Source organism: Rhagoletis zephyria, unplaced genomic scaffold (genome assembly GCF_001687245.7).
Source record: "Rhagoletis zephyria isolate East Lansing unplaced genomic scaffold, Rhagoletis_zephyria_1.1 Rzeph_scaffold_00041, whole genome shotgun sequence".
In the NCBI taxonomy this organism is placed as follows: Eukaryota; Metazoa; Arthropoda; class Insecta; order Diptera; family Tephritidae; genus Rhagoletis; species Rhagoletis zephyria.
In genome coordinates, this window is record NW_016157125.1 from 524171 (window position 1) to 539651 (window position 15481).

General features: G+C 38.8%; 2 protein-coding genes across 4 annotated transcripts in view; one reads left to right on the top strand and one right to left on the bottom strand.

The window, feature by feature from the left end:
* Positions 1–15481, bottom strand: part of DIP-epsilon (Dpr-interacting protein epsilon) — a 289178-nt gene that overhangs the window by 212393 nt on the left and 61304 nt on the right. The window lies entirely within an intron of this gene.
* Positions 1882–13532, top strand: LOC108366777 (CD109 antigen-like). Of its 3 annotated transcripts, none has more exons than XM_017621257.1 (13): positions 1882–1899; positions 2053–2187; positions 8032–8437; positions 8603–8856; positions 8920–9672; positions 9979–10243; positions 10322–10842; positions 10903–11081; positions 11152–11690; positions 11750–12112; positions 12172–12711; positions 12770–13060; positions 13123–13532. In XM_017621257.1, the coding sequence occupies exons 2-13, from the start codon at positions 2111–2113 to the stop codon at positions 13372–13374; spliced, it is 4440 nt and encodes a 1479-aa protein (XP_017476746.1). In that variant the 5' UTR covers positions 1882–1899; positions 2053–2110; the 3' UTR covers positions 13375–13532. The 3 variants fall into 3 exon arrangements, with proteins under 3 accessions (XP_017476746.1, XP_017476754.1, XP_017476740.1); XM_017621265.1 differs by having other exon boundaries at positions 1888–2187; positions 10322–10604; positions 10662–10842; XM_017621251.1 differs by having other exon boundaries at positions 1888–2187.

A 15481-nucleotide genomic window follows, 5' to 3' on the forward strand; every position in this document is an offset into this window, starting at 1 on the left:
CCAGTTATTCCAGTAGAAGTCTAAGATTTTGAGAGCCTAGAGCTTTTGATCCTAATGGCTGGGCGAACCGCAGCTACTTTGCCCGCATTGCCAACAGGTACTTACGACTCTGAGCATAGCGTTCAGCGCTAGAATCGAAGTAGTCCGGAGCGCTCTGCTAGGTCAATGGAGGGCCGCCCTTTGCAGGCGATCTAGCGGTCCAATGGACAATGTCCCCATATAATATGATTGCCTTGATTATAGTTTTATATAGCCAGTCAAGTCTCGCCCTTGAATTCCAGCATCGTGGGGCCCGAGATGCTTTGACACCAGGATTTATTTCGTCTTTCCTTTGATTTTTTCAGTAACTGTTTGCAAATGTTGTTGTTTCTGGGAAATGTTGCAGTGTTTAGATACAAAATTAATAAAAAATTTTCCCAGTTCAGATTCTGGCTTATAAATAAACTTGATGAAAAAACGGTTTATTCGATTGTAAAAATCCGATTTACTCGGTATTCAAAAACCAATTGAAATCAGTTCTGAAAAACCGACTAATTCACCCTAATTGTTATCCACTGTCCATAAAGGCTCATTGTTTCGCGAAAGGGAAACTTTGCTAAGACCTACTCCTATAATAGCGTTAACTCATCCTCTGCCGTAGTTTGGGTCCGATACCCAGTTGGAAGGCAAGTTCACATCAAACCAACCAAGGCCGGTTGTACCCGCATTTGGGTGTTAAGCCACAGCCAGCACGAATACTCACCGAGGGGCCGTACCCAAGAGCGGGCCAGATAATATAGTATACTCTTGGGGCTCCTGTTCCCCATTATGCCAGAATTAAGTCTCTGGTCAGAGCACGTCGGCGAAACTACTGCCAGTTGAGCCTCCACTCCACTCGAGGACTGGCTTAAATTCCTTAAAAACCAATAGAACTCGCTGGTGAAAAACATCATGAAAAATATAAAGGCACATTCTTAAGGCGAATTTTCCAAGAACGACTTAGTTCTTTCCGCACTTATTGCTACCGTCAGGTATTAAAAACTACAAAAGCCGGCTTTTCCGAATTCTCGCACCTGCTTGGGGAACCACTCCGCATTGATGGGGCTTTGTTGATTACTGCAATTACGGAGATAAATATGCATACTCAAGTATGTACATAAGTACAGAAATGCGTCATATCGGTTTACATTTACATTTATGTATGTATATGTAAGTAAGTGGTTAAATACGCATGCAAGTCTGAAATAGTTGGACCACCTTGACACTCAAATTGCTACGTCATAAGCCGGTTGGCAAGGTGACGCTCAGCCACAAAAACTACATACGTAAACACTTTTGATTTGAGTGAAATAATTTGATACAAAACAAAAATCGAAGCTTCAATTGCTGATTTGAGTGTCAACAATAAAGTAAGCTATGCTCACAAGCAGTAATCTCAGCTCAGCTAATTGGCTAAGAATCCATTTCGAATGCACTCAAACCCGTTTTCGGTTTACTTACAAACGTATTCGCGTAGTGGCGATTTGCTAAAAGTTAGCTTTGCCGGTTTCGCAACTTGAGTGCTTCTCTGTTTTGATGCGGTTAAGTGAGTTCGTATGTATGTATGTATATATATTTAGTATGTATGTAGTATATATAAACAAATGTTTGCCAATTAATATGAGCATCTGACATTGAAGCATCTGTTACTTAGTTTCGCTTTTTTGTTATTTTTTTGATATTTGTAATATTTTTTTTATATTGTTTTTTTTTGCGCGCATTTGTCATAACAAATCACCGCCTATTGTTTTGCTAGATTTCTTTTTTTTTTATTATTTATATTTACTTTTTTTATTTAAATATTTCACTGCTGACCAGAGTTTATCTCAATGCAAAGCTTCGCTTGTTTTGTCAGTCACCGCGCAACGGTTTACGGTGAAGGTAGTCAAATCAAACAAATCGGCTGATAGTGCATAATGTGGCTATAGGCGTTTCGAAATTTATATATATATATAGATTTTTTTTTTGTAACATACATATGTCCCTGTGTGAATGCATGCAAATAAATATATTTAAAAATTGTGATTTTGTTAGGTCTTTGTGTGCATAAAATTTATTCTATTGTTCGGTCTGATATTTTGTGTTCAGTGAAATGAAACGCTTGATTTTGCTAGCCCTTTGCGTTACGCTGGTGAACTTGAGTGCATTGGTGCGTGCCGAGGGCCAAGGGTAAGTTAAACGAAAATATACAAATAAAAGCTATGATGTGACTATGGCACCTATGGCATAAACCATAAACGCTGTTTTAGAGAAAATGCAACTTTTTGAAAAGAACATTATTTTCTGTTATGCCGAATTTCCACTAGTCATTCAGATGGCAAAAAATCTATGCCATTTAAAAAAATGCCATGTGGAAACGAGTTTAATGGCAACTTTTCTTAATGTAATGGCACAGATATTTTTTAATGTCCAACTTTGTCATTACAAATTGTGGAAACCAGGCATTGTACTGTGGTTATGATTTTGTATACGAATGCATTTTTCTTTGGAAAAAGGGCTTTTACAGAAAATTTAAAAAATACGAAAAAAAATTCCAGAAAATTTTAAATTTCGCAAAATAATTATTACCACTTCAAAAACTCACAAACAATCCTATCTGGGTTCCGAGATGCAGTGGTATTCCGGGAAATAAGAAAGGGACTTGAGAAAGGGGAAAATTAAAACGGTTTAGATCGTAATACTTCTCCTGCGATTCCTGTCTTCAGAAGTTGAGAAGCTGACCAGAGCAGTTAGCAACAGCAGGTGGTCTAATCTACAGACCTGCGCTGCATCGCGCTCACTCTGGCTACGGCTCGATGTACGATGAACAAGGAGCTTTACTAAGGCTCTCACAGGAATACTTACGAGACACTGGGCCCCTGGCTACATGGCCGCCAGGTTCGGACCGCCGCTTAACGATTCCTGCATAAGCTGCAGAGACGAAGAAGAGATAGAATACGTCCAATACTTCCTTTGCTAGTGCCCCGCAGTCCGGAGAAAACACCGCAAACTTCTAGCGACCACTTCGTCGAGAGTTAAGACAGCTTGGTGAGAACTAAATTGGAGGGTATGCTAGGACATGCAGGGATAGGCATAGGAAAACCTTATTCTAGGCATTGCAATGAGCCTATGGCGCCTCCTAGTGAACTCGTTTTTAGAGCTGCCCACAAAACCTAACCAAACATAACTTATGGTTACATCCAAAACAAAACGGCAGCAGTAAATAGTTTTAAAACAGAGTTAGTATGGCGGAATTTTACTGCAAATCATTAATTTCTGCATATTTTTTGCTATCGAGGACTTAATTTAGATACTGTCCAGGCCCCCTTATTTCGATCGGAAAACTCTGGTTCTCTTCAGGAGACTTCCAATAACAATACCCAATTGTTTTTTTTTAACATTTTTTAATACTAAAGATTTTTTATTTATCACCCAATTACATTTGCTGGGGTTTTGGCGAACCTATAAAATATAGTTACAATGACATAATTATTAAATAAATAATTGGATACTACTATTGGGAATCTCATAGAGAGAAATGGAGTTTTTTTTATCGAAAAATATTTATATTCAAGAATTATATATAATTTCTACGAAAAGTTGTTTTTTTTTTCATATAAAAATGGGAAAACTTTGAGTGCTTTGAGCGACTTGTAATAATTTTTTGCTTTCAAAATAAAAAAAATAGGAGTATATTTTTTCAGAATAGAACAATCCTAGGGGGTGAGAGCATAAATATTCCGAGTTCACTTTTTCACATGCAGTTTTGGAGCACCCTAGTGGTCACTGTGAGTAGTCAGGATGGTTTGCAAGCTTATAGGCTTAAAGGCTATAACAAGACTTTTGGCAGCTTTCCTGGCATTTGGCCATACTCCCACGCTTTGGAAAACAAAGTTTAGTTAATCTTCATTCTCAAGCCGGCAAGGGTAGACTATGTGATAGCAAAATGCTTCAGGCCAATCAGTCCGATATCATTCGTGCTGAAGAGTCTGAAGCGCATGATCGAATAGTACATTAGATCAAAGGTTTTGGTGGTCAGTCCGCTTACTTAGTACTCACCAACATGCATAACAGAGTAGAAAATCCTATAAGTCGGCTATGCACGAACAGTGGATTAGTTATACAATGAAAATCTTTTCGGTGAGTTGTTAACGTCCATGTTAAGGCACAGATGATCCTAAATAACATTAAATAATGGCGAACTCTGCAGGGTCTTGTTGTCGTCCCCAGCCTTGTTGACGCTGGAACAAAAAATTATAAGGTCTCAACCTGCTGGTGCTTAGGTAACTGTAAATAGCCATCTAATGTAAAAAAAAAACTCACGTCTAAGTAAAGCTAAATACAGCGCTGGAAGTTTTCGGAACTTTTAGTAAGGCTTGGTGACTGAGATCGGCTATTGCGCTTATGGAATATATAACTTTAGTGAGATTGATGTTAAAGATTCCAGGTGCGCACTAAAAAGGTATGTAATGATCAGCAACTTTGTTAAGGACTTGTAGCACTCAAGCAAGCTAATTATCATATAATGAGCTAACAAATGCACGAAGGTTGCATGAGCAACATTCAAAATAATTCAAGATTGCAAATAATGACGTAAATAGCTATGGAATCGCCAACACTATTGTTAACTAATAAGCAAATTTACATTGGCAATCATTATTTACACAGGTTTGAAAAAAAAAAAACGCATAATTGCTAATTGTTGTAAATTTCACACTTTACTTTGCCATTTCCGAGAATAGCCATAGTTGAGGTAAACAATGTCATTAATAAATACATACATATGTATATACTTGTATATACAAAAATGGCGCATATCTATATATATACGTATACATATGCCTATAAGCATTTTTTTTCTCAATGATTTGTTATGTTAAAGCGTTGCTGAACTATTTTGGGTATTCCCGCACTAATCAGACAGAGATCAGCATAGTTAAAAGAATACATTTGAGTGGTTGAGAAAAACATAACTTATTACTATTGTTTAGTTATTAGTTTTTCTCCTTTTTATACATGTAGTATGGATATTTGTATAAGTGCGATGAAACAAATTTTTATTGCTAACTTAGTTTCAAAAATCAGTGTTTGAAGGTTTCACAAACAAAATCGCAAGTGACTTGCGTGACTTTCTCGCCAGTTGCCATAAAACTGTGTATAAATAAGAATTATTTTTTTAAATATTTTAATTTTTGCGCATACATATTAGCAGTTTTACTTGCTTCGAAGAAACTTTTACTTGCTTCGAAGAAATTTTTACTTTTATTTTCACTAAGCGACTCAGTTGAGCAAAAAATAACCAATCCGGGTTTTTTCACAACATCAGCAAACGAGTTTTAGCTTTCTGAATCAGCCGGCTAGCTAATGAATATTAATTAATTAACGGCACATTTTTTGTGAGCGTTTATTTATTTCTTTATGACACGTGCTTCTATTCTCACAGCTCATGTTTTCAATTATAGAGTATTAATAATGCTAATTTAGAAACAATTTAATTTTAATTTTACCAGCATTACAAACTTTTTTTTTTTTGATAAAAAAAAAAAAAACACTTTATATCAGGGACCGCAAATAACGATTATCCTTTGAAATTTCAACTCAAAAAATCACGCGGAAAGAGAAATGATACGTGCATAAGGAGTAAAACAATATATTTCTTATTACTCGGAGTACCTTCTGCGGCACTGGTTTTTATTTTTTAATTTTTACTTATAAAAATCAAGTTTAATCATTATATTTTGAGTTTTATTTTTTGCTCGGAAAATAATCGTTATGTTTTGAGTTTGCGCTTTTTTGCACATTTTCTTTAGAAATGTGGTTCTCTTTTTTTCTGCCCTCGTATCTGTATTTTCATTACCCACTCCACAGTAGCGTTAAAAAATCAATGCAGTCGTCCCGTGTCTATTCACGCATGCGCATGCGCATATGCAAAAATTAAGNCATGCGTGAATAGACACGGGACGACTGCATTGATTTTTTAACGCTACTGTGGAGTGGGTAATGAAAATACAGATACGAGGGCAGAAAAAAAGAGAACCACATTTCTAAAGAAAATGTGCAAAAAAGCGCAAACTCAAGAAATAACGATTATTTTCCGAGCAAAAAATAAAACTTAAAACGTAACCATTATTTTCCCAGCAAAAAATAAAACTTAAAACGTAACCATTATTTTCCGAGCAAAAAATAAAACTCAGTTAATAACGATTAAAGAGTGATTTTTATAATAAAACTTATAACCGTTAAGGTCCCTGCTTTATATAAAAATCGGTATAAATTCATTTTTGTTTGGAAGGCTACTTGAGCTGTAGTACTCGGTGATCTCAGTCCAAAAAGGCAAAATATATAACTAAGTAACAGCCGGGGTATGCGCCCAAAAGCGCAACCATCGACCTCAAACTTTGGCTGATTGCTGAAACTTGATAAAGAAGTAAAGTAAATTAGACATAAACTAGGGTAAAGATGCCTGCTTATAGATGTTAGACGTACCCTTAGGCGAAAGTTTTCTGCTGGACAGCTTTAGAGACTTACTAATGGCGGTTTCTTTTCTATTGAAAAATGTTGCCTTCTCAATTCCCCCTGCGTACATGTACAAAGAGGGCAATGAAACTGCAACATTTTTTGCAGTGTCAATGAAACAAAGAGGCCTAGGAGCCAAGATATCTGTGCTCCTCGTTAATAAGTTTCCTGTTTAGTTCAATAGTCAATAGTCATATCTCCGCCTCGCATTTCTAATTGGCGTCAGTTTTCGCATAAGAGAAACGACTGGGGTGCTTTGTTGGACTCGGCCAGAATTGCTTACGCGGTTACAGTGTCAATCATGCAGAAGGAGAATCCCGTAACCGTATACTGTAAAATTATATCGAATATCACCGTATCCAACCGAGCCCTAACCGCAACGTAAACGGTTGCGAATTTTTTTTTTTTCAAAATTTTATTTTGATGCAGAAATGCATCTAGATGCTCCAGGAATATTTCCGTATCAAAAAGAAAATTAAAAAAAAAATATATGTCGCTTACATCTGTTTGACGATTGGGTCTCGAAATAAACTCTTGCTGTACATAGTTTAACAAACTAACTAAGAACCAAATTGACATTTTGTGGAAAATCAAGTTTGTTATGGGCGTTATTGAATAAGAAACGATGATGAACTTTTGAAAAAAGACAAATTCTCATTTAGCGTACATAAAGCATCACTACGATGTTCTGTTGTAGGGGCCGAGTATTCCAATGACGGCATCCTCTCTTCTGAATTTGTCGAGAGGGAGAAAAAGAAGATACATTTACCATTTTTTAGGTCGATCGTATGTGTCTCGTTTTAACACAAGTTTGGCAGAGGCAACGAAAGCGGAACTAATCGACCTATCGTTTTCGAAATGAAAAACTGCAGGCACTACAATAAGACTAATGTGCCCCCTCTTCGTCCTTATAGAGCGCTTCGTTGGCGCTAACATGGTTTATAGCTTTTTTGTCGGCAAATAAATTTGTGCTCGCCTGCATAACTGCGTCAAAGTCTAGGTTCGCTATCAATAACTGGACTGCACTCTTATTATCTATCACAACTTTTGGCATTGGAATCTCAAAAATCAGGCGCTTCAATCCATATATTCAGGCAACCAAAAAATTTAAATCATACATTTTAAATGATGGCGAACTTTTAATTAAACCTTCATATGCAAAACAAAGCTCTCTACAAAATTATTGCAACTGATAAATCTTATCTACATCTGAAAAGGAAAATCATATGAAAACATTAGTTTATTAAGCTACAACGAGGGGAAGAAACCATTTTTTTCTTATAATGAATTGCAACTAAGTGAAGCATATCCCATGCATTATTTTAAAACACTGCATTCATTTAACCTACGGAAAGGTTATAAATACGAGTGTATCAATCTATTTCGAAAAAACGCCAACAATAGAAATTGAAATGTACCATATACATATCTCCTACAAGAATCAGCATGCATGCAATATTTTGCAATTCTTATCTCGCTGTATTCCATTTTTTTCAATTTCTTATACGTTCATTGCAGTCGTTATTCCATTGTTGGTCCCGGTACTTTGCACCCAGACAACAAATACACCATTGGTGCAGTTGTTTATCAGAATGAAGAGCCAGTCACATTGAAGGTTGGCTTAGAGGGACCTAATTTCGAAAAATTCGAGACAATTGAACTCCAGCCGGATGAGTCAAGATTAGTGGAATTCGATGTACCAGCATTAGAAGATGGCAAATATAATCTCACGGCTGAGGGGGTATCGGGATTAATTTTCAAAAACACAACAAGACTTAATTTCGAGAAATTTCATGCAATCACAAAAATTCAGACTGATAAGGGTAAATATAAGCCCGGAGACAAGGTAAATTTCCGTGTACTTTTCTTAGACGAGAATTTAAAACCAGCTAAAGCGGAGAAGGATGCAGTTATATGGTTTGAGGTGAGTCTGAGCAAATTGCGTGTGAAAAGAATTATAAACAAACAATTTCAATTTCCTTGAAACCAAATTGGAGAATGAGTTCTATGTATGCAGAGCAAAATTTTTTTGTTGGGCGATTGCACTAGAGAACTGAATTATCTATTGTTTGATTTATTACCCCTACAGGATGGTAAACGTAACATCGTAAAAGAGTGCAAAAATATCGAACTTAAAAATGGCGTATTTACGGGTGAATTTCAAATATCCGAGTTCGCAGTGCGTGGCTTTTGGCGTTTAATTGTCAAAAATGGTCGGCCTTACAACGAAGAGGTCTATTTCGAAGTTGACAAATATGTTCTACCGAAATACGAGATAAAACTCGATGCTACGGATGCTGTGTCCGTGCGTGATGGCGATGTTAATATCGTAGTGAGAGCAAAGTATGTACTCTCCCTAAAAAGTCCTTTAATTTACTCTTTTACTTAAGACATCCTTTATTTTAGTTATACTTTTGGCAAGCCTGTGGAAGGTAAAGTTACCGCAGTACTCGGCTACAGCGAGTACTATTCGCAAACTGGTGATGAGAAGATAAAGAGCGCACCTACCCTCATTAAGAGTGCCGACATGGTCAATGGCAAGGCAAAACTGGTGATCAACGTAAAAGACTTCAAAGATCACTTGACAAGCGACCTGTACGCCACATCGTTGGTCATCACTTCAACGCTGGAAGAAGCCAACACTGGCGTGAAACTTAATGCAACCAAACATATAAGCGTATTTCCGTACCGTTATAGTATATCTTGTGTAAGCTATGACAGCTGTTACACATATCATGCAGATAAGGAGTCGGAAGTGTTGATTCAAGTGAATTTGGTCGACGGTACAGTCGTGACAGATACGAATCCAATTGAAATTACATTCCTGGAAAAATTATCAGAGAGAATGTTTTGGCGAAGGAAAGAAAATCAAGAAGAGACGACAACGCCAAAGCCTACAATTGAGGGGAAATCGTATACCTTCAATAGCCAATTGAATGGTACTGGTTTTGCTAAATTCACGGTTAAGTTGGCTCACCTGGATGAAATTGAAGACTATCAACATTATTATGAAGCAACTGTTAAGTATCTAGATGAGACACGTTCTGTTTCTAACACCTTCCAATACCGCGAGCCAAAGAATGTAGTACCACAGCCTGAAGAAAAGGAGCCAACGGAATGGTTTAAGCTGTCGGTCAATTATGCACCGAATACATACTTGTGAGTTTAAAGAAAGAATGGCGAGATGCTTAATGCTTAAATTCTTTTTTTTTTGCTAAGAATAAAAAAACTTAGTGACATCATAGAGTCCCTATGTATTTCTACGATTATGCGCTTGTTGTTTCATGAAACCTTTCCCTGAAATTAAGTTAAAATATACGAGTTGAATAAATGAAATGAATTTTATTCAGGCATCTTAGTTACTTTTCATGGAATGAGTTCCTGAAATGACAAACGCATAAAGATAGTATCTGTACCATTCATTGTAACTAATTTGTATTCCACTTCTGATTTTTGCGAATGCAGGTTTAATTCTTCGCAGATCATAACAATCACTGTAAACTCGAGCGAACCGCTGTCATACTTCATTTATGATGTAGTCGGTCGTGGTAATATTTTAGAGCATCAGCGTGTCGTTTTGCCTGAAAATACTAAAATTTACAACATCACACTTCCATACAAGTTCGCTTACGCACCCTATGCACGCATTTACGCTTATTACGTTGATAATGACGGTGAATTCCATTATGCTGAGTCATCGTTCTCTGCAGAGACAGAATTACAAAACAAGGTTAGAATTGTTTATTTGCTTACCCTTGAGTTTTTATTTTAAAAACTTTGCACTATAATCGTATCCTTTCCGCAACAGATTGAAGTAGCCGCACCCAGTGAAGTTAAACCAGGCGATATCGTGCCTCTACATATTCGTACTGCTCCACACTCATTTGTCGGTCTCGTAGCTATTGATCAGAGTGTACTGTTGCTTGCAGGTAATAACGCTATCACCTCCAATGATTTCCGTTGGCGTATCGGTAGCTATGATACAAGCACTCCATGGCTGGGGGGTAGCTCATATTATCCTGGCACAGGCACCGGTGTGGTTACGTTGACCAACGCCGACTACTTCTACAATTGGACTCAGCCGGAATATCGTAAGCGCAATAATGTCATAAAAACAAATAAATTTCTGAAGCTGTCTACTGTTGCAGAAAATGCTATGCCAGTAAATGCAGAAAGAGACAGAGTTTTTCACTCAGTTGGTGCTGGTGGTGGTAGTTTTAAAGCAGGTGTAGGTGTATATTCCACTACACCATCTCCTGCAGCCCCGCAACAAACAGCCAACATTCGAAAAGATTTCCGAGAGACTTGGCTATTTACGGATATAGAGGAGTAATTTTTTCGCCCAATATCTAACAAACGCATACTCAATTTCGATTTCTTTACACTTAGCACACAAACAGAAGAATTTGATTGGTCTGAGAAAATACCAGATACCATTACGTCATGGGTGCTCACAGCTTTTGCAGTAAATCCTGATAAGGGACTCGGTGTAATGAAAGACTCCATAAAGATTAAAACATTCCAGCCATTTTTCATGTCGCCACGCCTTCCTTACTCTGTAAAGCGAGGTGTGTAAGAATTTTCATATTACTTAATTCCGGTTTCCTTATAAAGACTTTACTTTACGATGCATTTCAGGCGAGGTCATCAACACTCAATTATTAGTATTTAACTACTTGGACAAGGCTTTAGACGTCGCTGTCACGCTCGACAACACTGACGGCGAATACGACTTTACCGACGTCTCCAACGAGATTATTAGCGAACCAAAGCGCGTAAAAAACATAAGAGTGCCCGCACAATCTTCCGCCGGCGTTTCCTTCATGATTCGTCCCAAAGTTATTGGCGACGTGCTACTAAAGTATACTGCCATATCACCGATTGCTGGCGATGCGCTACATAAGGCGCTAAAAGTTGTGCCTGAGGGTGTGACACAGTATGTAAATCGCGCATATTTTGTGAACTTGAAAGATGCCCTAGAATTTAAGCAAACTTTCGAACTGGTGCTACCGCAAGATGTCGTGCCTGACTCAGAGCACATAGAGGTGTCTGCTGTTGGCGATATTTTGGGTCCACTCTTGAATAATTTGGATCGCTTGGTGCGTCTGCCGACTGGCTGTGCAGAGCAAACGGCTTCCTCATTTGTGCCGAACTATGTGGTTTTGGAATATTTGAATGTAAGCTTAAACTGAGCTTGTATTTTATAATTTCTTTTTAATTGAACTTTCTTCCGCAGCACACGAACAAACTAACGCCAGCTTTACAGTCAAAAATTCAAAGCAACCTGCTATCCGGCTATCAAAACATTCTGAACTTCCGCTTAGACGATGGTTCTTTCAGTTCTTTTGGCAGGTCGAGAAACTCAGATCGGCCAGTTAATGGTTCCACCTGGCTGACCGCATACATCGTGCGTTCACTTAATCAGGCTAAATCCCAAGTGAAGGTCGATGAAAATGTACTGAAGGACGGTCTGAAATACTTGGTCAGCCAACAAGCAGAAAATGGCAGCTTCTTGGAAAGCAATGATTTCTTCTTTAGGTCCTATAGAGAGCCATTGACACTTACAGCCAGTGTTTTGCTCACTTTAGTAGAGGCGGAGGTAAGTAAGTCTCTTTCGTTATCAACCCAGTTAGTAAAATGTTTAGCGTTTTTAAATAGGAGCTCTCCAAGCCTTATGAAGCGGAAATCGAAAAGGGTTTCAAATACATTTTAGAGAATTTGGGTGCAGAAGAGAATCTGCATGTTAAGGCGATAACAGTTTATGCGCTAAATAAAATCGGTAGTCCAACAGCCGCCGCCCAACTCGAAGGGCTTAGTGCACTTGCTAAGACAGCTGATGATCGCAAATGGTGGTCAAATCAAAACGAAAGCAATTCGAAACTTTGGTGGCGCTGGAGTTCTAGTAGCGATGTAGAGATCACTTCCTATGTTTTACTAACGTTGTTCGAGAGTGGCAAGGCAACTGTGGACGATGTGCTGCCGGTTATACGCTGGTTGGTGGCGCAACGCAATAGCTATGGTGGCTTTGCATCCACACAAGACACAGTACTTGGACTCAAAGCGCTAATGAAATTTGCTGACCTTGCTGAATATGAAGCAGCTAGCATGGGATTAGATGTGACTGGAAAAGGCGAAAGAGAGAAGAGAGAAACCATTCATTTAACTGAGGACAATGGCTTGTTAACACAAACCATTGAGGTAAGGAAGGCTCTTAAATCATACAAAAGTTATGTAAGCTCACACATTTGCTACACAGTTGCCACAAAAAACTCTCTCGGTGGACCTGAGCGCCAAGGGTAAGGGCGCTGCTTTGGTACAAATTGCATACCAATACAATGTGTACGAGAAGGAAAAGCAGCCAGCCTTCAAAATCGACGCTGTTGTAAACAAAGAGGCACCTGCTTTCAAATTGGACGTGGATGTGTGCGTACAATACACCGGCGAATCAGAGGCTACCAATATGGCGCTGCTCGAGATCTCCTTACCTTCTGGTTATGTGGCTGATGAGGAGAGCTTCAAACAAATTGAAGCGGTGCAGCGTGTTAGGGTAGGTTTTCCAAGGCTAATAATAATTATGCTGACGTTAATTGCTTTTGACATTCCTTACAGCAAGTAGAAGGCAAACAGTCAAACACACTGATCGTCGTGTATTTTGAAAGCCTGAGTAAGGATAACATTGTATGTGTGCCGATCGAGGCGTTCAAGGTGTATCCGGTAGCGGACCAAAAACCCGCTACGCTTGTGCTATTTGATTACTACGACACGGCGCAAAAAGTCACTGAGTACTATACAGTTTCTTCGAATAAGTGCGATATCTGTGCTGATGATGAAGAGTGTAAGGCGTGTGCGGCTGCAGTGTAAATACATATTTTATTTGTAAAGTTGTGTGGATGAAATTTCCTAAAAACTGTTTTGTAAATAATTTCAAAAATACGATTATGGAGTACAATGGCAATGATAACGATTTTAGAAAAGGTTGAACAGATTTGTAAATTAAATAAAGTAGATTATAAACACAAGGAGTAGCTGACCACTTTACTCAATATCATAACAGAAATGAAGTGTCTCTAGTTTTAAAGTACTTTTCATTTGATTTAAGGTGATTATGGAAAGTTGGGGGAAAGGCATAGACAAAACGTAATGGTATTGGCATCGATAATGCCTTTCTAGATGAATTCATAACGCTTTAGCAATATGCCACAATCAGTTTGATTACGATGAGGCTCAGCCTGCAGGCAGTATCGTCCCAAACAGCCAGGCACCGTTGAACAGCGCAGCTAGAAAGCCGCTAGCTCACCCCATCTCGGGCAAGCGGAAGGACGATTATCGATTCCGATTTCCACTTCCGGTCAAGCGGAAGGACGTGGCTTCATCCGCTTCTAAAAGCATTTTGAGCTTCCCAAGAATTTTAGAAGATCCCTGATTTTTACGCATATAAAATCCTCCAAGTTATCGATAAATTTTCTACCTAGAGTCGAGAGTCCTCGCCTGAATAGAGTAGGGCGCTGATCCAAAATGTATGGAATCATTTCCTACTTTTCTCCGTCTTGACAACTTCTACATAAATCATGTAATCGTGCGGCTAGGCGATGGGCATTCTTACTTGTTACGCAGTGTCCTGTAATGACAGATACAAACAAACAGACTTTATGCTTATCTAAGCTCTGTAGTAAGCCCGCCCTTAGCTCCGGGCACAATTTCCTGGCAGTTTTGCCGGTGAACCCGTCATGTCATCTGTCGTTCCCTAATTTAGTAAGCCACTCGGAGATAAGTAGCAAGTTTGTAAAAATATTCCTTTTTCATCATTTATATCCTCAGTAGGAAGTTTTGCGCCAAGTCGCGCCTTATAATTCCCCTAAACGTCGCAGTGTCCTGGAACGCAAATCACTTTTATGTGAAATTTCTCATCCATTTCGTTGAAAGACATGCGGTATCTCACGGCTACCATTGAGATTGAGATTGGAGTGTCAACTTGATGCGCACCGGCGATTGCCATCATTTCCGCCTTAAAAACTCTAAAGTGGTCCAGATGGCAAAAGCTAAGACAGATTCAAAGGTGTTCGGAGTATTCACCTCCACCAACACTACACTCGATATCAGAGTTGATATTGAGCTCTCGAAATGAACGGACGTTCAGCTCAATCAGGGATTACCAACTATGTTGATTAAGATATTCAGAAAGACTGAATCATTTTCGCACCTTGGACCTTTGCCCATAAAGAAACTTTAATATCTTTAGTCTCATCGCCTCATTTTGTTGGCTTTTTGCAATAGCTTTGCTTCAATGGCATTACGCCTATTGTGTTCCGGTCTCTTCTTAGCCAAAAAGCTCGCATCAAATTTGTACGTTATCTCATTAAAGCTGAAACAAACCATTCTGAATACCCCTTGCAACTATTTTGGGACCATCCCATTTCTGTCCTGCGCCTGTGACAGCCTGATTACATCCGAGAACATCCATAGAGGCATCAGACTCAGGCGAAAAGAGCTTTACTAAGGATTACTGCTAACAATGTCGCGGAAAAAGGGTTTCCTAGTCATAGGAAGTTGGATATCCTCACGAAGTAGTGCCCTGAAAATGCATTACTGGGGCATACCATGCATCCGAGGTTAAGCTTTACAAAGAAGTTCAAAAGTGATCTCAGTAATAAGAAAAGCTGGGCAGGCATATCCCAGACATAAACCAAAACATGATTACCTGTGGTACACTGATGGTTCATTGACCGAAGAGGATACCGGGGAAGGTGTAGTTTTACCGAGCTAAGGTTTTACTAAGCTAAGGATGGCAAAATATGTGTCCATCTTCCAGGCTGAACATACTCCATAGATAGATGTGCGGACTTTAATATCAAGCGAAACTACCGGAATCAGAACATCTCTATCGTGACTGAGAACCGAGCGGCTACCAAGGCCCTCAGGTCTCCTCGGGTAACATCTAAACTGGTGATGGAGTACCTTGATAAGCTGA